The sequence below is a fragment of the Malus sylvestris genome, chromosome 3 (genome assembly GCF_916048215.2).
Source record: "Malus sylvestris chromosome 3, drMalSylv7.2, whole genome shotgun sequence".
Classification (NCBI taxonomy): domain Eukaryota; kingdom Viridiplantae; phylum Streptophyta; class Magnoliopsida; order Rosales; family Rosaceae; genus Malus; species Malus sylvestris.
The window spans coordinates 7,078,042-7,104,645 of NC_062262.1; the positions used below are offsets into that span (position 1 = coordinate 7,078,042).

Sequence of the window (26,604 nt, forward strand, 5' to 3'; positions counted from 1 at the left end):
GAGTCTCGTAAATTCAATGAAATTCTCTTTTATCGTTTTTGCTATGGTTAAATTAGCTCTTTTATTGGATTCTCTCTAAATAAGCACAAATTTATTGACATTCTCGATCTTTGTCACTTATAATTGATTGCACCTTATTTAATTACCTTTCCTTTAGCCTTTTAGATGCGACAAATGTTTTCGGTTTAGATCGCCTTCATATTGATCTTAACCAAGCTTATGTAAGTCACTAAGATATTTCTAGAATCTTCACTAACATCATAAATCCTAAATTATATATGGATGTTGCCAAACTAAAGAAAATACTAATTACAGATACTTCGTAATGATCATTTAAATAAGTCTAAGAATTCATGGTATTCATTCAGAATTTTAAACAATTTTATGAAGGTGTCATAATTTATAAAGATTTTATGAAGTCCATAGAAATCAGATTGTATTTAATCAAGATTTTAAAGAATCTTATGAAATTTCTTAGAAATTCGGGTATATTCAATAGTAATTGTAAAAGAGTCGATAAAAGTTCGGGTGTATTCAATCAAGAAATAGTTTTAAAGGATTTCAAAAGTGAATGATTGGAGGGTTAGATGAGTTTCATAGTGTATTTTAAGTCTTAACAAATTCAGCCTTTCGCCTTGAGATTTCGAGTAATTTAAACTCTTTTAAAACTCTTCAAAACTTAATTGAATACACCCATAGATTGATGATTTTTACCGACCTTTTTTTTTGTAGTGCTTCACAAAAGAAACTTCAAGAAAAACATTATAAGCAGAATTATTTCCTACATAAGCATTTTCTAACGGTACCATTTGTAGTGGTTTTGGAATTGCTTAAATAACTTTTAGATAACTAAAAATGCTAATAATAATCTTTGCCATGGAAACTTAAAAAGTTCTTTTAGTTGAAGTGATTCTAATAGAAGAGCTTTCAATAAAGCCACTTATGACCTGAGGTGGTTTTTAGAGAAACATGTGCAAATAGTCTCATAAATTCTTCGAAAACCTCTCCTATCATTTTCGCTTAGGTTAAATTAGCTTTCATTATATTCTCCCCAGACAAGCACAAAGTTATTCACATTCTCGATCTTTGTCGCGCATAATTGATTGGGCATTATTTAAGGTTTATTTACTTTTTCTCTAGCTTTTTAGATGCAACAATTTATTTATTTTTGTTTGGATCACATTTTCATATTGATCTCAACCCAACTGCTTAAAGTCGTAAATGAGTCATCGATAATGTCCAAAGCATCGGTTAAAGCACATGTACACGCTGACGAATTACAGAAACAGTTATTACGAATACTTGATCATTCGCCATGATTGTCTAGTGTTGCAATGTGCGTTAAGATTGCATATTCTTTAACGTCTTTAGCACAATCGATGACCTTCTAAATTATACAACCTTTTCTGTGACGTTCCACTTATTTAAAAATTTAGCCTTTTTCCCTTTTCAAATTCGTCCAAAATATGCATAGATTTCATTCACGTTCTCAAATTTTGTCGCTTACATGACGTAATCCTGAAAATTTACTTTATTTGTTTCAATTTTTCTCGCTTACATGATGTAAAAGCGTGGACCGAGAGTTTGTGGTAACCTCACATATTGGTACGTATATAATGACTAGAGGCTCATTCAACCATGCTCCTTTAAAAACATGCTTATTTAAAAAGCACTTATGCTTAGAAGTGTTTTTAGTAAAGGCACTCCATTATCGACATTTTTAATGAAGTTGCAAGTACTTTCTAGAAAACGCTTGACCCACTTCTTGAAAGAATTACACAGCAAGACCTTCTTTAAGAAAAAACTTCAAATTCTTTTTGTAACCTAAAAGCATATTGTGAAAACCACATTTAGTTATTCTAAAAGTACTTACAAACAAACACTAACTAGAGTGTACACTAATTGGCATGTCTTTCAAGTATTATACATACGTGAGGAATCTCCACGCACCAAACAAGTTAGAATGAGCAAACTAAGTTAAGAAACAAGCAAGCACAAAGAACACATGATATGATGTGGTTCACTAAGCATATATGAAAGGTGATTACAATTACAAAGATGAAATACCATTTTCCAACCTTCTCACCAATCACTCTTCTATCAAGTACTAGTACCAAATTTGTGCACCTCTGTAGATGGAAAAACGGTGGCTAAAAACCTACATGACAGAAAAAAAGACCCTTAACTTTCAAGACTTGTATTTTTTTCCCCCTCCTTTAACTTTCAAGACTTGTATTTTCCCCCCTCTCAATTGGTGCATTTACTAACTTAGTCGCAAAAGAGTCTTAGACAAACACTACATTGACACTTCTCTAACTGCGAAAGTAGTAATTAGTTATGTTTGTACCATACTTGACCAATCCCGAAACTACTGAGCACCGGTCAACATTATACCGTCAAGGACCCAGAAGAGCTTCCCTTTAACCAGGAGGCCAATCACAATGCGACACGTGTCGACATCAGAATCCAATCACAGCTCGACACGTGTCAACATCAGAAGCCAATCACAACACGACACGTGTCAATGTTATAACAAAACTAGAAACTCTCTTCTATAAATAGGGATCATTCTCCCACAATAATCTCTAATGTCATTTTGTACTAAACTATTCACTAGAACTCACAAAATGAGAGCTTGAACCTATGTATTTGTGTAAACCCTTCACAATTAATGAGAACTCCTCTACTCCGTGGACGTAGCCGATCTGGGTGAACCACGTACATCTTGTGTTTGCTTCCCTGTCCCTATTCATTTACGTACTTATCTTCACTAGTGATCGAAGCAACCAAGCGAAGGTCACAAACCTGACACTTTCTGTTGTACCAAAGTCCTCGCTGATTTTGTGCATCAACATTTGGCGCCGTCTGTGGGAAAGACACTTACTCCCACTCTCTTCAGCTTTGTTAAGCTGGTTTCCACCGCTCGTACACTTTCTTTTGGCCAAATATCTCTCTCCAACATGGGGAGCGAAAGAAGCCATAGCACACAGAATGACACCCCCATTGGACCTAGTATAAAGCAACGAAAGCAGGAAGGAAATAGAGTTACTCTTCAAGCTAAAGTCGATGAGTTAGAAGCTCAGAACAACAAGATAGTGATGAGGAACGAGGTCCTCCAGGAGCAGTATGAAAAACTTTTCGAAATGCTTCACGAGGCTAGGCATGCTCAAGCACACAAGCTCGTCGCCCATGCTGAGGTCAACAATCATCTGAATGCCCCCCAACACGGAGGGTCACTGATATCTAACACGGACATCCCTGATAGGGATCGAGCTACACATCAATGTCATAATCAACATGAGACTTCTATCAACCCAGCTGCTTCAACCCAAAGCAGAAGGAGTAGAGGAAATCACCTCCTCACAGAAGGTGTGGAAGGATCAAAAGCCGTCTATCGCGATTGTCGAGACTTCCTAAAGCAACGTCGAGAGAATCCCATCCACATAAGCTCGAAGATCAATGACCCAAGAGTTTCTGAAAGACTCGGTCCTCTCCCACGACCCAGGCCAGCAGTTAATCTAGGGAATGGGCAACAAGTCCCAGAAAAACATGAAGGTACAGGGGACTCGGAAATGTTCCGACATACTCACTCTAGGAGTCAGTGTGACGAGTCCAAGGAAAAATCATGCTATCTTGATCAAACTTTCCTACTTCCAAGAAGCGATGGGGACTTACGGAAGAAAACTTCAGTGATGCACAACTCCACTCAGGACCCCCTCGTCCTACAGCTCCTGGAGGAAGTAAACAAGTTGAAGGCTGAACGTCAAGTCGAGATACCTGACTAGAACCAACCCAGGTCTGGCCCCCTCACAAGAAGGATCCTCAACACCCCCTCCAAGCGAAGACAAAGCAGAAGCTTGACTTACAACTCTATACTGGAAGGGAAGACCCGATTGAACACCTTAACCTCTTTGAGTCCACCATGGTATACCGGAGACACACCGATGAAGAACGGTGCCTTCTCTTCCCCTCCACCCTCTCTGGCGGAGCTTTAAACTGGTATTGCCGTATTCCACCCGAGACGGTAAACTCATTTGAAGAGTTGAGGAAGTTGTTTGTCTCTCAACACATCTTCCAGACCGATCGCTTGCATTCCGCAGATGACTTGTACACTATTCGCCAGAAGCCGGACGAGTCATTACGAAAGTATGCTGGCCGCTTCAGCCATGAGTATTCCCTCTGCGCTGAGGCAGATGACAAGACCGCCCTCAAGGCCTTCACGGCAGGCTTACGTGACTGTTTCTTCAAGTACATGATCAATGCCAACACTTGGAAGACTTACTCTGAGGTGATGGCACAAGCTTACAACCATGCCTCTGCCGAGGCAAGGACATATCAAGGGAAACCCCCTACAGTCACCCCTTATCAGCAAGTAGGGAGTGGAGGCCAGATCCAATCGAATGAAAAGACCTCAACCTTCCAAACGGTAGCAGCACACCCCCCACCCTCATTTAATGCTTCGCCAAGTCAGCAGACATATCAATCACAGGGCAAAAGGAAAGATTTCCATCCTCACTAATCTCATTTTAATAAAAAGAATAAGGGGCACTATCGCGATAACTCAGTATATCGTCACAATAACACCCATCCTCAGGCAGTCAACGCAGTGGGCCAATCGCATGTTAAGACAGGCCCTACCCCGAGGTATGAGACATACACACCTTTGAACGCTACATACGCGGCCATCTACCCCAGTATAGCTTACCTGATACCAAAGGCAAAGCCAAGGCAGCCAGATTACAAGTCCACGAAGAACACGGGCGTGTTTTGCTGCTACCACGAGTATAATGGCCATGACGGCGAGAAGTGCATCATCCTCCGTGATCATATCGAAGCTTTGGCACGTGAAGGAAAAATTGATCAGTTCCTCCTTCACTCTCCAAGGGATAACCGTAACCAACGCCAGGTGAATGTGATATACTCTATAAGCGGCGGCACACCCATGTCTGAATCTTCCAATAGGGCCATGAAAAACAGTGAACGAACTTTGAGACATGGCCATCAAGTGTTTCACGTGGAAGACATCAGGGGAGGCAAGTATCAAAAACCTAACTGGGATCCAATATGTTTCTACCCTGAGGAAGAAAGAGGTATCATCTACCCTCACAACGATCCGCTGATCGTGGAGGCTTACATAGCAAATTTTGATGTGAAACGAATCCTGATAGACACAGGTGCTTCAGTCAATATCATGTTTGCTGAAGCTTTCAAGGCACTTAATGTAGCTGAACACTTGCTCGATCGCTCGATTTCTCCTCTGATAAGCTTCTCTGGCGATATCGTGCAACCTTTAGGGAGTATACACTTACCCTTCACCATTGGTACATGCCCCTACACAGCTACTATTACCATTAACTTCCTAGTGGTCAATTGCCCAACGGCATACAATGTCATCTTTGGGCGCACAGGCATCAATGATCTCAAGGCCATGGTATCCACACATATGTTGTTGATGAAGTTTCCAACCCCTTTCGGTAATGGATACATCAGGGGAGATCAACTTAGTGCTCGATCATGTTACAACACTTCAGTTAAGCAACAACACCTGCCTGTCCCCAAGGAGACCCTCTCTATACATAACCAAGTAGTAAATACCAGTCCAGATGAAGCCAACTCGGATCTTTATAATGGCAACAGTCAACCTGATGACCCTCGAGATGACTCCTTCACCCAGCAAGCACAACCCGCTGAAGAGTTAGAGAATGTCTCTATCTCCAAAGACCATCCAGATCGCATGGTGAAGATTGGCACCACTTTGTCACCACCCCTTCGGTTGTCATTGATCTCATTTTTGCAAGAGAACGCCGAGGTCTTTGCTTGGTCATATAAAGATATGCCGGGCATCTCTCCCGATATCATCTGTCACCACTTGAGTATTGATCCCAAGACCAAACCAGTAAAACAGAAGCGAAGATCTTATGATGTTGAACGATACGAGGCGATGAAAGCAGAAGTTGAAAAACTCAAGGACATAGGCTTCGTTCGTGAAGTCAATTACCCAACATGGGTAGCAAATGTTGTCTTTGTTAAGAAAAATCCGACCAAGGAAAGTCTCCTGCTTCAAAAGGTCTTGTGGAAAATGTGTGTCGACTACACCGACCTAAACAAAGGATGCCCGAATGATAGTTTCCCCCTTCCTCTCATTGATAGACTTATAGACTCTACGGCAGGGTGTGAGTTCTTGAGCTTCATGGACGCTTATTCAGGATACAACCAAATCCTCATGAACCCCTCAGACCAAGAACACACAGCCTTCACTACTGACAGGGGACTATATTGCTACAAAGTCATGCCCTTCGGTCTAAAGAATGCAGGAGCAACTTATCAGAGACTGGTCAATTCAATGTTCACCGAACAGATTGGGAAGAGCATGAAAGTTTACGTTGATGATATGTTAGTTAAGAGCAAACATGCTGACCAATACATCACCAACCTATCTGAAACTTTCACCATTCTAAAGAGGTATCGAATGAGGTTGAACCCCAACAAATGTGCCTTCGGCGTGGGCTCTGGCAAATTCTTAGGCTTCATGATTAGCCAACGAGGCATTGAAGCTAACCCTGAAAAGATCAAAGCAATCCTCGACATGAAAGAGCCAGTAACTTCAAAAGACATCCAAAGCCTTACTGGTAAGGTGGCAGCCTTAACCAGATTCATTTCTAAGGCCACAGACAGATGTGCTCCTTTCTTCAAATCACTCAAGGGAAATAAGAAGTACATTACATGGACGGAGGAATGTGCCAAGGCATTCAGGAACCTCAAAGAGTACATGAGTAAAGCCCCTCTGCTCTCCAAAGCAGAAGTTGGTGACACTCTTATTATCTATCTATCGGTTTCGGCTTCAACAGTCAGTTCTGTTCTTATTCGAAATGACAGTGGTGTCGAATGACCCGTCTACTATGCTAGCAAAGCCCTACAAGATGCGGAGACACGATACTCCAACATTGAGAAATTAGCTCTTGCATTGGTCATGTCTGCTCGAAAACTTCACCCTTATTTCCAAACACACGCCATCATCGTGCTTACCAATCACCCTCTTCGACAGATACTCCAGAGTCCTGACACGTCTGGGCGAATGATCAAATGGGCGATAGCATTGGGTGAGTTTGACATCTCATACCAACTAAAACCAGCCGAAAAGGGTCAACCAGTAGCAGATTTCATCGCCGACTTCACATATCCTGTTGACATTGCTTCTACACCTGAAGCAATAGCTTCATTACCATCGGAAGCTCAGAAGATAGAATCAACAACCCCAACATGGAGTCTATATGTTGATGGCTCATCCAACCAACAGGGCTGCGGAGCAGGATTAGTCCTCACTACCCCTGACAAAGTGGCGATAGAATACGCTATTCGTTTCAAATTCAAGGCATCGAACAATGAGGCCGAATACGAAGCCCTTCTAGCAGGCTTACGTTTGGCCAAACATCTTGGAGTTAAACAAATTGATATCTTCAGTGACTCCCAATTAGTGGTCAACCAAGTCACGAACAACTTTGATGCTAGGGATAGCTCCATGGCAGCATATCTTGCGCAAACACGACTTTTGCTCAAGCACTTCCACTACCAGATCACCCAAGTTCCTCGAGCGGCAAACAGTCATGCAGACGCTTTGGCCCGCCTCTCCTCGGCAGTGGAAGACAAGATTGGGAGAAAAATTCATGTCGAATTGTTGGCAGCACCAAACACCATGGTCGCGGAAGTGTGCAATTTACAACAAGGAGATAGTTGGATCACCCCAATTTATAAATTCCTTGCCCATGACACCCTCCCAAATGATAAAGTCCAAGCTAAGCAGATTCGATACAAGTCTGCTCGCTACCTGATCATTAATGACCAACTCTACAAGCGCGGTTTTACCCTGCCCTACCTAAGATGCCTTACACCTGCGGAGGCGGAAATTGTCCTTCGGGAAATACATGAAGGAGTCTGCGGAGATCATGATGGGTCTCGATCCCTAGCACACAAGACTTTTCGCCAAGGATACTATTGGCCAACATTCCACCAAGATGCCATCAGAATATCTCGCTCATGTGATAAGTGTCAACGCTACGCAACTATCCCTCACTCCCCTCCCGAGCCGCTCACTCCTATGATCAGCCCTTGGCCCTTCGCCCAATGGGGACTTGATTTGATCGGCCCAATGCCTGCAGGGAAGGGCAAGGTCCGCTATGCAATCGTTGCAGTTGACTACTTCACAAAGTGGGCTGAAGTAGAACCCTTGGCAACCATTACTGAGGGAAAAATAGAAGATTTCGTATGGAAGAACATCCTCTGTAGATTCGGCATTCCCAATGCGATAGTCACGGACAATGGGCGGCAGTTCGACAACAAGAAGTTCAAGATGTTCTGCTCTAAGTTCAACATCAACTTATGTTTTGCCTCTCCAGCCCATCCCCAGTCTAATGGACAAGTCGAGGCCATTAACAAAATAATCAAGCGCACTCTGAAAACTAGCTTGGACAAAGCTAAAGGTTGTTGGCCATAATTCGTACCCCAAGTTCTTTGGTCATACCGCACTTCATATCGGACTTCCACAGGAGAAACTCCATTCTCACTTGCTTTTGGTACAGAAGCAGTTGTCCCGGTTGAGCTTGAGCAAGCAACATACCGAATCCAGAATTACATGCAGAGTGAGAACGACAAACAACTCACCCTCAACCTGAATCTAGTCGAGGAACACAGAAATCAGGCTCACCTGAGGAATGTCGCCTACAAGCAGCGCATTTCCAACTACTACGACTCAAGGGTCAAACCTCGCTCTTTCAAAGTGGGAGACTGGGTACTGAAGAAAAGATTACTCTGTGATAGGGTCCCGAGTGAAGGAACACTCAGTCTTAACTGGGACGGACCGTTCGAGGTCGTCGGCATCAGCCGCCCTGGCTCCTACAAGCTCAGAAACTCCGATGGCAAGACCCTTGGCCATCCATGGAATGCTGACCACTTGAAGTACTATTACAAATAGACTCACATTGTACAAGTGTTAAGCTACAGCCGTTCGGCATCCTATGTAACAAAGACCATTTGGTATGAATTCAATAAAGAGGTGATTTAGCCAACTCGGCCATAAACTCTTTTACATTCTGAGCAATGAAACACTCAAGTGTTGAAGCTTCAACGCAAATGTTTCCAATACAAAACAAAATCTAAGTATGTGTCAACAAGACTATACAAAGGATCTACATCATACATTCCAACACATTCATACATAAACATCATACATTCCAACACATTCATACATAAACATCATACGTTCCAATACATTCATACATAAACATCATACATTCCAACACATTCATGCATAAACATCATACATTCCAACACATCTATACATAAGCCAACTGTGCTTCGAAAGGGTTCAACACACTTTGTGTCATTCGACATTTGCCACAATGTGCCTCGACACCTTGCCCTTATTCTCATCAACTAGGTGATGAAGGAACTCACATTCGTACCACCAACTAGGTGATGAAATGTACAACCCGTACTCTAATATTATTTGGAAACTTGCCACCCTTATCACCAATCAGGTGAAGAAGGAACTCATCTTCATGCCACCAACCAGGTGATGAAATGTACAACGCGTACTTTCCTTCATGCCACCAACCAGGTGATGAAATGTACAACGCGTACTCTCCTTCATGTCACCAACCAGGTGATGAAATGTGATGAAAGGTGATTAAGGAATTCACATTTGTACCACCAACCAAGTGATGAAAGCAACCCACCATTCATTCCACTAACCAGAAGACAAGTGGTACAACTTGTACATGTGAACTCCTAGCATTCACAAATAATAAAAAACCATCAAGCTTTACAACTCAACTAGGGGATCACTTATGCCTAACAAGAGTTATAGTCACCAACAAAGTCTTATTGCAAGCCAACAATGGCTTCAGTGCATGGTATACGAAGATTAAGCTCTTCAGCCCTCTTGCATCTGCTTCAGACATTTCTCCTCCTGTAACAATGCAAACACTACAACTTATAGAAAGCTTCAAACGCTCTTGATCAAGACTGTTCGAAGCAAATTCAATTTATATGGTTCATCCAAACCTTCGACTACTACAAGATGTGGCTTGCATCACAATCTCTCGCTTAACAGTATGGAAGCAAAATTTGTATACGTTGTCTCTCCCACATTTTCAAATTTCTAGTTTTCCCAAAAAAAAAAAAAAAAAAAAAAAAAAAAAAAATTGGAAATTGGGAAATTCAACAAAGCTTCATCAATGGAACACAACTACAATCCTCAAAAGCTTCGCACTATCTTCATCAAGATAGTGTGAAGTAAAATTAATTTATGGTGCCAACAAAAGCTTCATCAATGGAGGACAAATATCTATCTCAAAAGCTTTGCACTATCTTCATCAAGATAGTGTGAAGCAAAATCAATTTATGGTGCCAACAAAAGCTTCATCAATGGAGGACAAATATCAATCTCAAAAGCTTTGCACTATCTTCATCAAGATAGTGTGAAGCAAAATCAGTTTATGGTGCCAACAAAAGCTTCATCAATGGAGGACAAATATCAATCTAAAAAGCTTTGCACTATCTTCATCAAGATAGTGTGAAGCAAAATCAATTTATGGTGCCAACAAAAGCTTCATCAATGAAGGACAAATATCAATCTCAAAAGCTTTGAACTATCTTCATCAAGATAGTGTGAAGCAAAATCAATTTATGGTGCCAACAAAAGCTTCATCAATGGAGGACAAATATCAATCTCAAAAGCTTTGCACTATCTTCATCAAGATAGTGTGAAGCAAAATTAATTTATGGTGCCAACAAAAGCTTCACCTATAAAGCTTCAACCCCAAAGCTTCACCTATAAAGCTTTAACACCAAAAGCTTCACCTATAAAGCTTCAACCCTTCAACACCAAAGCTTCACCTATAAAGCTTCAACCCTTCAACACCAAAGCTTCACCTATAAAGCTTCAACACCAAAGCTTCACCTATCAAGCTTCAACCCCAAAGCTTCACCTACAATACAAAATTTCAACACCAAAACATATAAAAGCTTCACATACTCTTCATCAAGATAGTGTGAAGCAAAATCAATTCATGATGCCCAACAAAGCTTCAACCTCAAAGCTTCACCTACAAAGCTTCAACACCAAAGCTTCACCTACAAAGCTTTTAAATATATATATATATATATATATATATATATATATATTTTTTTTTCGGAAATTCAAAAATTCAAAAATCCGGAAATTTGAAAATTCAAAAAAAAAAAAAAGTCAAAAAAAATAAAAATAAAAATTTCCTAGGCCTCCTCTTCTTTGGGTCTAACAACTTTCATAACAAATATATATGAAGAATGAGTTTTGGGCTACCACTTAGAAAGGAAATGCCTCATTCGTCAACTCCATCGACCAGAGACTTGGGGGACTCTTACCATATGCTACTGCACCTTGATACTCGGACATCTCACGACCACTTAGTGACTTGGATTTTTCAAGTCTCCAAACGAGAAGTTTTCCTCCCTCGGGAAATTAAGGGAGCACTACCTCAACCTACATGCTTCACTCACAAAGTTTCAACATACAAGCTTCAACAAAAGGAAAAATTCAAAGAACTTAGTGAAGAAGGCCTTGGTGTATTTAACACAATACGTTGAAATGAAGCAAATCTTGTTTATTGATATTTCCGATAAGTTACAAATATGTACATATACATGAATCAAAATAAACAAACAAGAGAGAGCCTTCACAAAGGTTGCTCAGGGGAAGTCCCAGCAGTCGGTAGAGCCCCAGAAAGAGAAAGCACCGAAGGGTGGTTATCCAGAGCCTCAGTACTGGACAGAACCCCAGAAGGAGGAGGCATCGGAGGTTGATCATTTGGAGCTTCATTACGCGGTACAGCCCCAGAAGACGACGGCAATAAATGCCTTTGGAACAAACCCACAAACCGTTGATGATCAAGTAAAACCTGACCATCAGATTCCTTCATCTGGTCAAGCTTCTTCTTCATGTTTGTAGCATAGTCATGTGCTAGCCGGTGCAACTGTTTATTCTCATGCTTGAGCCCTCTAACCTCATGTTTGAGACTCATCACTTCAGCAGCCAATGATTCAACTTGGCGGGTTCTAGCAAATAGGCGTTGGGCCATATTAGACACAGAACCTGCACACTAAACACTAAGAGCCAGAGAATCCTTAACAGCCAACTCATCAGACCGTTTGGAAAGTAGTCTGTTATCTTTGGGAGTGATAAGGTTCCTGGCCACCACCGCAACGGTCATATCATTCTTCATCACAGAATCCCCAACGGTAAGAGGACCAGTAGGGGATATGAAGGATGGGCGCCATATGTTGTCTGGAGAAGGCGTGGCTGTCTCTTCTCCAAGGTTCAAGTCAAAACGACGGTCGGAGGGGCCAGACATTTTCAAAGGTGTTGAAGAGGGAAGAGGTCAGACAAATCAAGATCTTAGAAGTGCAAGAATGGAGCTTTTACTGGTGAAGATTCAAGTGTGCTGTGGAACTTAATGCCAACCTCTATAAAAATCTGCACTTGACAGAGCTTCAGGAATCGAAGAGATGTTTGCTTTCTCGGAAGCTGAGCTACTCAGAGACCACGAGGGCCGATCTCAGAAATCGAAGAAGCACCTGCTTTTTCAGCCTCGTCAGCATCTGTCACATGCACACTCAGCTTTGCGGAAATTACGGGCAATCTGTCGAAGATTTCTGGTGAAATAGAAAGCACGTGAATCTTACTGTTCAATCACCACTCTCCACACGCACCATCAACTCCTCGGGTACCACATATAACTTTGCCAAAGATCTCTGACAAAGTTTAGGCACGAGAATTTCGAAGTTCCAGCTACCCTACTATTACCCACAAGGGTAAAGGAACAGAACCACTACTTGACAACTGGAAAGTCCCTATGTGTGTCGACCTTCGTGTTCCGTGGCAAGACAGGCTAGCAAGAACGTCCAACCTTTACTCACATTCGAGAAAAGACTCTCAATATAATTACTTTCTCAAAAACCGAAGCGGCACCACTTTCCGAATCTCGAGAGCCAGATCCCCGACGGGATTGCTTGTTTGAAAACCGAAGAGGCACAGCTCTCAAAACTTCGAGAGCCAGATTTCCTTAGATAAAGCTTGTCTGTAATCTTCACACGCAACATCAGCTTTCCAGATACCACATACCACTTTTTCAAAGTGCTCTGACAAAGTTAAAACACGTGAAGCTGGCAGCTCCCACTACATTGCTGTGACCAAGAAAGGTAAAGGAATAGCATTACTATTTATTATTGGGAAATCCCTATATACATCGACCTCCCTCCTCAACGGACAGGCAAACCTGCAAAAATGCTCAACCCTTTATCGCATTCGAGAATGCACCCTCAACATAACCTCTCGAAATACTCAGCTTTATTTCCCCCCGATAATACCTCAGCAAATAAGCCATACCAAGAACAAGAGTATCTCATATCATCAGGGTCGAAAGCAAGAGTATCCCATATCATGCTTTCTCCATGTCCTTGTCTTCGTCCTTGTCCACACCTGCAGGACAAAGAGAAAGAGAGCAGTCAGTCGGAACCTGAAATCAAACCTCCAATCTGGAACTGACTGCCTAAGACCTTTGCCTGGTTGCTTACTTAGCATTGCTCTTGAGAACTCATCCTCAACTGCTGTCAAGGTCATGAATTCCACCGGCACATACCTCATGACAGTTGATCAGATATTGACTCTTTACACTGAAGCTGCCAAGCGTGGATGAGTCACTATGAAGGAATGTTCTGAAGGACCATTTAAATGCAAAGGTTGCACACCACTTCTGCCATGCAAAAGATTGAAGCAGAAGGTTCAACGGTGAGCTGAAACAGATCACTACAGCACGACACCTTTCCATACCACATTCATTATTCCGTCAACAGCAAAAGTATCCCATATCATCAAGGTCGAACGTACTCTAGATTTGATGGACTTGTTTTGACCCTCAAATTCTTGAGTCGGCCTTATACTCTGAAGGGAACCAGAAAACCCTCCAGCACAGTTCAAGAATAAGCCTGTGGAAAGTTACTTCTTCAAAAGAAAAAGTATCTCATATCATCTCTTCTCCATTTGCTTCTCCTTATCCTGGCAGCTGAATGAGAGACAAGGAGAAGGAGAACAATCAACCGGAAGCCGAAGTCGAACCTCCGATCCTGGGTTGCTTGCTTGGAAGTTTGATTGCTTACCTTGTCTGTCACCTCTTTCGGCAGATCTCCTAGCTCGGCGACTTGGGGGACTCCTACTATAGGGTTTGTATCGCACTTGACCAAGCCCGAAACTACAAGTAAGCTTCAAGTGAAATTGATACATTACCTTGTGCATCTTCATCGGTTAAAGATACCACCCATGGATGGAGGAAAAGTACTTCCAGAGAAGATGCCACATCTACATATGAGACAGATAAGGCACGTGAAAATGATACCACACTTCAGTACTTAGAAGTTTCGTGATTACTCAATGGCTTGGATCTTGCAAGTCCCCAACCAAGGAGCTTCCCTCACTCGGGAACTTAGGGGAGCACTGTTTGTACCATACTTGACCAATCCCGAAACTATTGAGCACCGGTCAACGTTATACCGTCAAGGACCCAGAAGAGCTTCCCTTCAACCAGGAGGCCAATCACAATGCGACACGTGTCGACATCAGAAGCCAATCACAGCTCGACACGTGTCAACATCAGAAGCCAATCACAACACGACACGTGTCAATGTTATAACAAAACTAGAAACTCTCTTCTATAAATAGGGATCATTCTCCCACAATAATCTCTAATGTCATTTTGTACTAAACTATTCACTAGAACTCACAAAATGAGAGCTTGAACCTATGTATTTGTGTAAACCCTTCACAATTAATGAGAACTCCTCTACTCCGTGGACGTAGCCGATCTGGGTGAACCACGTACATCTTGTGTTTGCTTCCCTGTCCCTATTCATTTACGTACTTATCTTCACTAGTGATCGAAGCAACCAAGCGAATGTCACAAACCTAACACTTTCTGTTGTACCAAAGTCCTCGCTGATTTTGTGCATCAACAAGTTACAAATCTCAGTAATAAAATTTTCTTCCAAGTTTATAAAAGTGATAATTAAATGAAATCATCAACAAATATTAGTAAAACGTTTGCATACAATTTATCATTTAACACTAGTTAATAAAAGATGATTTGTACTCTTTAGCAAGAAAAATTGTCGTTCAATATTAATCCTCATAAAATTCTCTTCCATGTCTAGGACAATTATCGTAATCAAGAATTCAAATTTAATGTATTAGTTACGGAATTCGGTTTTCTTTTCCAACTAACTCAAGTAAATACTTGTCGGAATTTCCAATTTTCCACCCCCTAAACCATATCCCAAAAGAAATTAATCGTGCATACACACACAGAAAAATCAGTACATTTTTCTTTTCGAGTACTGAAGTATTTTGCCCTAAATCAAGTTTGAAAACATAACCTTTTATTCGTTTGTACGTCACATCTTTAGGGTAAAATTAGATATCAACTTTGCAAATATACTCTTACGTTCTTCCATTTTCTAACCATACGGCAAATGGACCCGAATTACCCGATGTATCTTCAAGTTGGATTTAGAAGTTGGGCCATGAAATGAATTTCTTCAGGCCCTCGTAGAAGGACTTCCTTTTAAGAAATGATTTTAGCACATATTATTTTCTTTCGCACTCCTGATTTTGTTTGTAGTCAAATAATTGAATTAATTAAAAAGAAATTAAGGTAAAAATAAGGTGATGCATACGGAATTACAGTCTATAAGTGTGAAAGTCATTGCCCTTCTTTGAATTAATTTTCTTTTTTGCATACCTGTTTTGATCCTTTTTTGCACACTCGGCCTATGTACCTGTTTGGACTCATTTTCGAACCATCAAATGCACTTTAGGCCGTTTAATGAAGAGAAAAACAAGAGTGTTAATGACAATTATCATGATCTTGGGTTTATTTTCGACCAAAAAAACAAAAACAAAAATGTCATATGCAACTTTATAATGCATGATGAGTTTAGTATGGAGAGACGTGTGATCAGGATAATTTCAAAAGTAAATTGAACTTTTGAAATATAATATATGAAAGACTCATTCATATGTTAAGTTTGAAAATTCGTCAAATATAACAAGACAGTGTACTTAAAACAATGTGTTAAGAACATGAATTTGGCATTAAAAAATATTTTTATAAAATAGTTGGACTACTTGCAAATTGACTATATAAAGAATTGAAGATTAAAGGACCACTGTTTCAAAGACGCTATTGGGGCTAGAAATCAGAAAACAAATGGAAAGTAATATAGAGAGAGGGAGACAACTTTCAACTCCATTAAAGTTTTAATATGTCATCTGCGTTTGAATATGTACCTGAATATGTGTTCATAAACTCTCGATATACAATGTTTCCCCCCCAAAAAAAGGATATTAAAAGCCCGAAACATATGAAGTTTTGAGAATACTTGCGAGCAAATTGTCCAAACAATATTGATATGGGTTACGTAATCTTTGGAGGGGTCAGCTGAAGTTGGATGTATAAAATATGAGATAACGAGGAATGAGTTTGCTGCAGAAAAAAAAAAAAAAATTGAGATGAGCAGCAATAGAAACATCAAACTGTTCGTATACGTACTCACACCTTGTGATTTGAATTTCGTTTGATGCCTAAGATTAGATTGGATAACTATCTAGAGTTTAATATATATTGAATGAATAAATGGATATTAACTTCAAGGGATTATATTTTCTTGATCACTAATCTATCTTTCTACTTAAGTTTGGACAAAATTTGAAAGTTGACATTTTTTCTTGTCAAGATTTTATAAAGGGACTGCAGCAGGCAGTGGTGCACTACTAATAAATCAGACACCGAAATTTTCACAAGTTAACCACTCAACCAAACATAAAAAGTTTAATCACAAAAGACCTTAATATAATTAGAAGTAAAACCACTTAATACATTCATTAGAGCTTCAAACCAATTGTCAATACTAACGAGGTTTGAATGCTCCTTAAATAGAGTGAAAACTAGATGCTGACCAAATGGTTGGCGATCTTTTTACTTGCTTATTTCATTAGAACATTATAACGTCACCTTATTAGGCTTATTTTCACGTAAGCTTAAAGCACAACCACTTTGGAATTCGATAGATGAGACATGTTTCCAATTCATACTCCTTGGAAGAGCACGCCATTGACACTCACCCCGCCGTCGACAAGAAGAGTTTGCCCAGTAATGTAAGAAGCTGCAGGTAGGCATAGAAATGCTACCAGCGAAGACACCTCCTCTGGCTCCCCAGGACGTCCTAAAGGGCACCGAGAGTTTATCATCTCCAATGCCTTTTCATTTCCGAGAAACTACATGTACAGAAGAGCGAATGGATGTAATATATCAGTAATTGTTTAATAACTTGTCTAGCTCTTCAATAGAAAATAAATAAAGGGTGACTTTAGATGTAGTCTCTAGTTATCAATATTATTTCACAGAAACCTTATTAGTTTTCAGTTATTTATTTATTTATTTATTTTTATTTTTTTATCAAAGTATTTGGACTTTGTGCAATGCATCATATTGATATTAATGTATTTCCATATCAACTATTTCTTTTTAAAATTCCTTAATTTATGGATTTCAAGTTTTGTAATAAAGTATTCCCTAAAAAAATATAAAAGGCACACAATACACAGTAAAATTTGAAACCAACATAACATTAATCTACCAACAATCAAGCGGGTACATTCTAAACACATAAAAAAAAAACAATGTACACATAACATTGGTCCTCATGACACGGATCCAAAACAAGAAGTGCAATATATATATGGATACATTTTGCATAGAATATACCCATGTGACCAAAAAATGCATTCAACTCATATATGGGTACATTCTAAACTCATAAAAAAAGTATTGTAAATTTGTACCCATTATGTACTCCTACAAAATTGTTGAGGCATGTGTTCATGGAGTAAAAGATGACAACGAGGAAGAGGAGTGACTTCAATTGCACAAATTAGATACATTAGGTGTTAAATAGACTTTTGGTCTGAACTAATCATAGTTTGTTTTGCCTAAAATGTAGGAATTGATTAGATCTAACTAATCTTACGAAAATTTGGAAAGTAAATGAATTAATTATATTTGATTGGTGATATAAAGTTCAACCGAAAATAAAGTACAAAAAAAAAAAACAAAGTGTTATGTTTAAATGCAAAAATGGATAGTCAAAGGACTTTGATCATAAATCAATAAGGTTTCAATAAATAAATATTAGTGGGTAGGGGTTGGATCTTAATTTTTTTTTTTTTTTTTGAAGAAATATCTTAATTTATCTTAATAAAGACTAGAAGTTTATTTTTCTTTTCATTTTCATGTTTTTAATACTTTTGATTGTTCTAGTTAGAATTATAGCACATGATTGTGTAAATCCAAGTAGATTGTGTTTAGGATCCTTATGTAATCGAGAAGATCTTAGGATTTTCTTACTTATACAGCAAGTAAGCCTTTTATCTTTACTATAATTAAGGCACAAAAATAGGGAGAATAATAAACATAGAACTTTCCTACACCTCTCTTTTATCTCTTTGCTGTCACTTCCCTCTCTCTCCCTCAGTTAAATTTTGGCCTACAACATTGATTTTAATTTGAGCATGGTTATTCTCTTAATGTGAATTCACAATTACTTCACTTACAGTACTAACCTAATAAATACATAATGGATAAAAGTGTATACATATTTTGTTTGTTTTGTTTCTTACTCCCACGAGCAAATCCAATTTTTATTTTATTTTAAATTTACTATTATTAGGGAAAATAGAGAGTTCAAAACTATTACAATAATTTAGGAAAGAGGGAGTTTCCGAAACACATGGGTAGAAATCCAACACCTTATCCACTATAATATTGGACGGCATGCAAAAAGAAATACAAAAACAAATCCAATTCTTTCAAAATCAAGAGTTGAATTCCTCATTGTGTATGAGCCCCACTAGTGTTGTGATTCCTCCATGTTTTTTAGTCACAATCCAACTTCTTATTCTGATTTGATTACGGACATTTGAAAGATCCCATTAATGAATTGTTGACGGGGTTGAAGTTAAAGCATGCTTAAGGACATTAGATGTAAAAAACTTGGAATGTAAGTGGTTAAGAGAATTCACCTATATTCCTTAGGTCCTGTTTCGATTTTCCTTCTCAATATCGGTTGTATTTAAAAATTAAAAACAAATGAAAATAAAAAAGCATGCACAAGCACGTGGTGATAATGATCTTACCATATCACCGAGGGGAGTGGCAATGAACCAAGGTGCAACACTGTTAGTCCTTATGTTATCTTTTGCCCACTCACATGCCAAGTTTCTTGCTAATTGATTTATTGCACCTGAGAGAGACAATATAGAAAAGCCACACAATTTAAGCTCGATTGTTAATGCGGGGAGGAAAACAGAGGGAGGATTATTGAAATCTCAAGCACAACTAGACCTAAGGAACATATAAAGAACTAGTCTATGTTTACATAAAATCATTCAAAATACATAATTCCTCCTTCCTTAACCATTCTAGCATTTTAATAGGCCTAGCAACAACCTGATTAAACACTAGCACAACTTCCTTGTCACTACAACATAAGAAATAATAATCACCAAACCAAGCCAACCATATAACTAAAAAACACAATATTCTAAATACTTGATTACTAGGGATATTAACTAGATTTGAAAACTTAAGGGAACATCCCAAATATCAAGATCCCTACTTAATCAACCTCCTTAATACACTAAATCAGACTCCTCTGCTTGGAAAGAATTTGTCCTCGAATTCATGTCGTGTGTTGAAGAGAATCCCAAGCAGTCTTCGATTACGCATAATTTGTTTCTTGACCCTCTTCGTTTGAAATTGGCACTGTCCACTCCAATGAAAAGGATATTTAGAATTTGCTTGTTATTGGATTTCAAAAATCCTCTATCTTATTTGGCTTTGCCACCCAAAGATTCCTTTCACCATATTTCATCTCATTAACAACAACTAGTTTTTTGGGCAACTTCACACTAAAGGCATAAGCTCCAATAAAATCCCCTTGTTCACTAATGCAATTTACCTTGGTGTGGAGCTCGCAAATGGCTCTCTCATATTCAGTTGCACGTTCAAGAACTCTACCAATCATATCACCAAAGTTGACACAACCTCCGTCAACCTCATCAAGCAATTTGAAAAACTCCTTATTTGCATCCACATGAACAACTGCCGAATTCTTTTCTTCAACTCCACAAAATTCATCAATCCCAAATTGTTCAGTTTTGCTTACTAGAAAACAATTCACAATCATCTTCGAGGAAACAATCAAATATTGGTGGTAGATTTACAATCAATGAATCTGACACAACAAAATAACCTCCACAACTTGAACTCAAGAAGTTAGCTTTATCACTTGAGTAACCTGGCTTTAACTCTCTAGATTTGTTGCTAACATTTTCTTGATCAAGTTGCATGGTTAGGAGTTCGACTTGTCGTCATAGCTCTTGAATTTCGTTGTCACTCGCATTCCTGTGATTTTCCTGCACATGGTAATCACACCTTCCTCTAACGTTCCTTGTTGCCATTTAGATAAATGATGCCGAAGCTACCCAAAGAGTGTAGCAAAGCTCTAATAACCAAATAATGCGGGGAGGAAAACAGGAAGAGGATTATTGAAATCTCAAGCACAACTAGACCTAAGGAACATATAGAGAACTAGTCTCTGTTTACATAAAATCATTCCAAATACATAATTCCTCATTCCTTAACAATTCTGGCCTTTTAATAGGCCTAGCAACAACCTAATTAAACACTAGCACAATTTCCTAGTCCACTACAACATAGGAAATAATAATCACTAAGTTCCAACCCAACCATATAACTAAAAAACACAATATTCTAAATACTTGATTACTAGGTATATTAACTAGATATAAAAACTTTAAGGACCATCCCGAATATCAAGATCCCTACTTAATCAACCTCCTTAATACACTGCATCAATTGTTCAACTGCATGCAGAACACAGACGATCCATTGATTTTGTTTTCATATAAAGCTCAAAACTATATAAGGAAAATAATTACGCACCTTTAGTTGCAGAATATATAGTTCCAATATTTAGTGAGACCACACCAGCAATGGAGGACAACAAAACGATGTTAGCGGATCCTGAAGCTTTGAGCAGAGGATGTGAAAGTTGGCACAAATGGTAGGCAGATTCAAGATTGGTGCTCATTAAGAATGAGTAATCTTCAGCTGTGTACTCTAGTGTTGCTTTTGGTCTGTTAGCCCCCACATTGTTTATCTACAGCCACACATTTTTGGAAAGGTTTAGTATAAACACAACAATTTTATCCATAGATTGGACGACTAATTAGCACAACCATTATCATCACAATTATCCAATTAACTATGAGTGCTGATATGCCACACCATAGTCTTATTTTCCATGCACTTTTTAATGAAATTTTTAATACGAAATTTAACCTTATATAAAAGACTTTAAAAGCCCATTTAAAAATTATTCCTCTTACATATTTTTTGTAATCAAAGAAAAAAAAGACTAGAAAAAAATTTTAAAAACTGAAATGAAAAACGAATCAAGTTGTCCATCAACCTCCCAATTTTGTCCCTTCATCCCTCAGCCCTTTCTAACTGTTTCATCCCCCTCCATCTTCTATATCTTCCGTCCACCCCACCCATCCCAAATTTTCTCTCTTCTTTTGTCCCTACTTTTCAAACCTTAATTCTAAATTGAAACTCGGGAATAAACATGGATATGAATCTTAAATTCAGATCTGGTAGGAAGAGAAACAAAGAGATAGAGAGAAACAAAGAAAAGAGAAAAGAAAAAAAAGAAAAAAAAGGAAGATAACTTTCCTAATGGTAAAGAGAAAAGGAGTTTTTATTGTCATATGTGGTGCCTGGTTGTGGTTGCCTTCGGCTGGGTTGACCATAGACGTTCGTAGCTATTCCATTTTAGGAAACTAAATGGATAGGAAGAGAGTGTTTGGTTTTTTTAACTTTTATAATGTGAAAATATAACGTGACTATTAACGTTTTTTAGGCCACTAAAACCCCGGTCTCAAATGCTATCCAATCTAATTGTACTGGTCCTTTTATTTTTTGTCAGAATTGTGGTCATGCTGTAATTGGTCTCTTGTCTAAACGAGGTTATTATGGAGGGGGGAAATCACGCAAGTAGATGATCCTATTTTCAAATACTATTTCTACAATTTATGGTAAACAAGAATATAACTTGCATTCTCTTTTTGAGAATGATCACGTTCATTCACTTGCAAATAACATATTTTCACCGCATAAATAAATAAAAATTAATATACTATCATGGTCTCAACTTGGTTGATTCAAATTATTATTGGACGACCATTATAGATTAGAGAAGAAAATTAAACTTCTACTAACTTCAAATTCTTAATTTTTCCCAGAAAGTGAACTTTTCTCGAACTATATAGGATCCAAGACATCTTGTCTGCTACTACCAAATTACCAATTTAATTTTCTCCATGACAAAAAATCCATAACAAAATAATAATAAAGCCAAAACTGAGTACTTTGTGAAAGTTCTATAGTATATCGGTGTATGGAATGCTTGGTTCCTTGAGCGGCTAGATTTCTATTGTACAGTTTAATACTTTTAATCTAATTGTTCAAATATCAGTGCATCTCGTACATTTGGTATATTGTAGGAGAAAGTGTGAATTTCAAAGGCTACACATAGCTCCTACACTCGCTTAATTACTTGAAAACTCTTCTTATGGATAATTGACTAATATTTGATTCATTTTGTTTCAAATGAGTTCATCCCTAAACTCATCTTAACCTTCAAATTCATGAACACACATTAATCTTCTAACTTCATCATGTATTGACCTCTCTAGATGCCAACCGTTGTATTAATTAACTTCTAACATTATCTTTGATGAAATTGTTGCCAAAACTTTCAACATCTTTAACAGAATATTTAAGAGACTTAATGGAAGGGAGCAAAATGGTACATGAAAATATGTTTAAAGGCCAAATGGGTCAAAATGACTTTTGGAAGGTAAAGTGAGATTCGAAAATACTTTCAATTAATCAAGGAGTCCTGTACTTACAAGGATGTTAAGTTTCCCATCAAAGAGTGATGAGACCTTGTTTATAAGTTCCTCTCTTTGGGTTTTGGACACCACATCACAGACTGAACCAGTAACTTGAAAACCCTTCTTCTCCCATTGACTCAGGCAGTCATTGAGGTCAACTTCAGTTCGGGCACAAGTATGCACAATTGCACCTAGCCCGGCCAATTCCTCCACTATAGCATACCTGTATAATTACATTATCAATTTTAACATAGAGCAGCAAAATTAAGAAAAATCTGAAGCATTGGCCCCTGAATTTTAGTTAAATTGGAGATTAAACATTTGTTGGCATCCATCTCTGAACTTGTTAGTGGAGCAATGGTCTTAATGGGTAACTCCCTTCCTTGTCCTTTATTTTTGCACTTATTTTCCCTTACTTATCCTTCATTTTAGACCCATGTTCTAGCAGTATTACCCAAAATAAAAAAATTGCTTTATGTTGTGATAAGTTTAGAGATTAAAAGGAGTTGAGCCAAAATTCAGACCAAAATTCCAATTTAGTCAAAATTCCAATTTATTTTGCCCTTATTTTCTCTTATTTGTCCTTCATTTTGACGGAAGTTCTAGCAATATTACCTAAAATAAAAAAAAATTGCTTTAAGTTTAGAGATTAAAAGGAGTTGAGAGTCAAAATTCAAAGACTGATAGCCTAATTTTCTCGTAAAATTGATTCAAACTCATAATTGTAAAATAGATCGAAGAAAACAAGGGACAATTGAAGAAATAAAGAGAATATTACATTCCATGTAAAGGAAAATTTGAAATTAAAAAAGATTAATAGTCTTAATTATCCAGATATAGAGAAGCTAACCCAATTCCTTTGGTTCCACCAGTGACAAGAGCTGTCATTCCCTCTAGCGACCATCTTCTACCTCTGCTGTTCATCTCTCTCTCTCTCTCTCTCTCTCTCTCTCTCTCTATTGTCAGATAGTAGGTGACCAGGACAAGCTACACGGGGCGTAGCTGATTGAATCCTGATAATCCCAACACAAACACAATAACCACTAGTGCTACTAGTCTTTGCGGTGAACTTTGTAGTTATATGATGATTTGGGTTGCTAGAGTCCAACGATAAAATTATTACGCCATGAAGAAACAAGGGGGAAAAAAACAGAAACAAAAAAGAAAGCGCACAGTTTTATTTGCTTGTTTTGATGTGGCAGACTTGACTCATATGTTAAGGAATTAATGTTAGCAAACCAAATTTTATCATATTTGTTGAAAAAAGTTTTAGTAAAGACTTGACTCATATGTTAAGGAATTAATGTTAGCGAACCAAATTTTATCATATTTGTTGAAAAAAGTTTTAGTAAAGACTTATTTTTTCTATTTTTTATACAAGCGAAGTCAAACTTAGTTTAATCAAAATTGTAAAGAGAAATTCAAATTCAAAAAGCACATTTGCTATAAACATTATGGATATCTCTACCTATATGTGCATATTGACTCCTTATTAGCTGGCTTGGAAGTATAGATGATATTGCTATCAACGAACGGTGCTGTAATTTTGAATTATATGCCAAAATCATTACCACTATGCATACCCACTTTTAATCTATAATTGCATGCTGCTTCATTTGCAATAATATATAGTTTAGTCCTGTGGATAGGCTGCTCCATATGCAACAATATTAGCCCTGCGGACAGGCTGCTCCAACAACCTAATTGTCTGCCAAATGATTCCAGCCCATTTGGGCTATTGGGCCGAGGGGGAGCCCCAGGGACAGCTCATGCACAAACCCAAGGCCCGAGTGCTTGAGGGAAGAGTGATGCAAGGCTGACGTCAGCCACGTTATAAAAAAAAAAATTACGTCAAGCGCATGGCTAACAACGCGATTGGGGGCGTGTCACCGACAGGGTTTGCAAGTGATGGGGCCTGCGCTGGACAGGCTGTCTGTAGTTGTTGCTGGGTGCAACGTGGCACCCTTTCAACCGTTGAATTTCAACGACTTTTTTTTTCTAGACCGATCGATTTCCAACTATCAAATTTTTTTTCAAAACTCCCCCAAGGACTAGATGACATGGCACAATCTGAGCCATTCAATTCCAGATCAACGGTCCACCTTTTTCGGCTTTAAAATTTTTAAAAAAAATGATACGTTACTGTTATGCCACGTGTCACAATCTGAAGTGTTGAATTTCAAATTTTCTATAATCCAACGGTAGAAATTAATTAAGTTAATAAAAAAATTTTAAAAATGTTAAAATTAATAAAAAATCTGAAAAAAAAAATTTAAAAATTAAATTTTTTATTTTTTATTTTTCTATAAATACCTTACCTTTAACTTCCACCTTACACCACACTTTCATATTTTCTCAAATACTTTCAACCACATTCCAATCTTTCTCTCAAAGTTTCTATATACTTTTGTTTCAAAAAAAAAAAAAAGGCTAATGATGCAGGTACAAACTGGACGCTTATTGAAGATGTTGCATTGTGTTCTAGCTAGGTTGAAGTTACTCATGATCTGATTACGGGTAATGAGATGCAGTTGCGAGAAATGAACTTAAAAAACACACCAAATAAAATTACATAAACATACCAAATAAAAAAAAACACACTAAATGAACTTCAAAAACACACTAAACAAACTAAGAGCATTCTTCTTCCACCACAAGCTTGTTTTTAAGTTTCTTGAGCTTGTTTCAATCTCCACAAGTGCTCTATCAAGTCACTTTGCTGGGCTTTGTGGTAGTATGAAGATTTGAGTGAAGTATATCGTTGAATGAGCCTTTCATTGTAACATCCATCCCTTTCTAATGACTCGTATTGCACGGGTTCTTCAGTGGCCTCATGAGCACAATATATTTGTATTTTGGAATTGTTCATCGTGTTTGCAGATGCTTGATTTTCCCATCCTCACTATCTCATCCACTTGGTTTGCATATGCTCCCTATGCAAACATCCGCAAGGTAACATTAATTTTTTTTGCTTAGGAAGGAGACCCATGACACTAAAAACATCCTTATTTTGCACAAAGTAAGAATCATGGTTGCAAACAACAATCATGATTTTATTGAACAATTATCGTTGCATTCTAAAATGAGGTTTAAAGTACACATAAGGGAATGCACTGTTATGGTCAAAATAATTCTCCATGAGATCTGTACCTTGTCGTTGCCTGCTTCTATCAATGTTTGCAGAACACCTGGGCCTGGAGATCTCAGCCACATCTTGGATGACTCGATGGGAATGTGAGACTCTTTGGCTTCTTGCTTCGTCATCTCTCATTCTATGCTCCTCATCCTCATCCTTTTCCATCTCATTTCCTCTCTCCTGGAGATTGAAAATTTCTTCCCCTTGCTTAAACAATTATGTATCTTGCTCATTGATTTCCCAAAACATCCTTGAAGAAGACATTATATGAAGGAAGGAGAATCTATGTATAAGCATAGAGATTTTGAGAGATTTTGATTTTGGTGTGTGATTTCTTAAGATG

General features: G+C 38.3%; 1 protein-coding gene across 2 annotated transcripts in view; it reads right to left on the reverse strand.

The window, feature by feature from the left end:
- Positions 1-16,915: 16,915 nt before the first annotated feature.
- The window catches only part of LOC126616816 (tropinone reductase homolog At1g07440-like), a 64,934-nt gene continuing 55,245 nt past the window's right edge, over positions 16,916-26,604 (reverse strand). Inside the window, exons 1-5 of one of the 2 annotated variants that reach the window (XM_050284941.1) lie at positions 23,976-24,239; positions 23,141-23,348; positions 21,111-21,327; positions 19,280-19,386; positions 16,916-17,362 (exon numbers count right to left, since the gene is read on the reverse strand). In XM_050284941.1, the coding sequence (XP_050140898.1) occupies positions 17,174-17,362; positions 19,280-19,386; positions 21,111-21,327; positions 23,141-23,348; positions 23,976-24,049 (795 nt within the window). In that variant the 5' untranslated portion in view covers positions 24,050-24,239 and the 3' untranslated portion in view covers positions 16,916-17,173. Of the gene's footprint in view, positions 17,363-19,279; positions 19,387-21,110; positions 21,328-23,140; positions 23,349-23,975; positions 24,240-26,604 lie in introns of those variants that run through there. The other variant, XM_050284942.1, reaches the window with a different exon arrangement.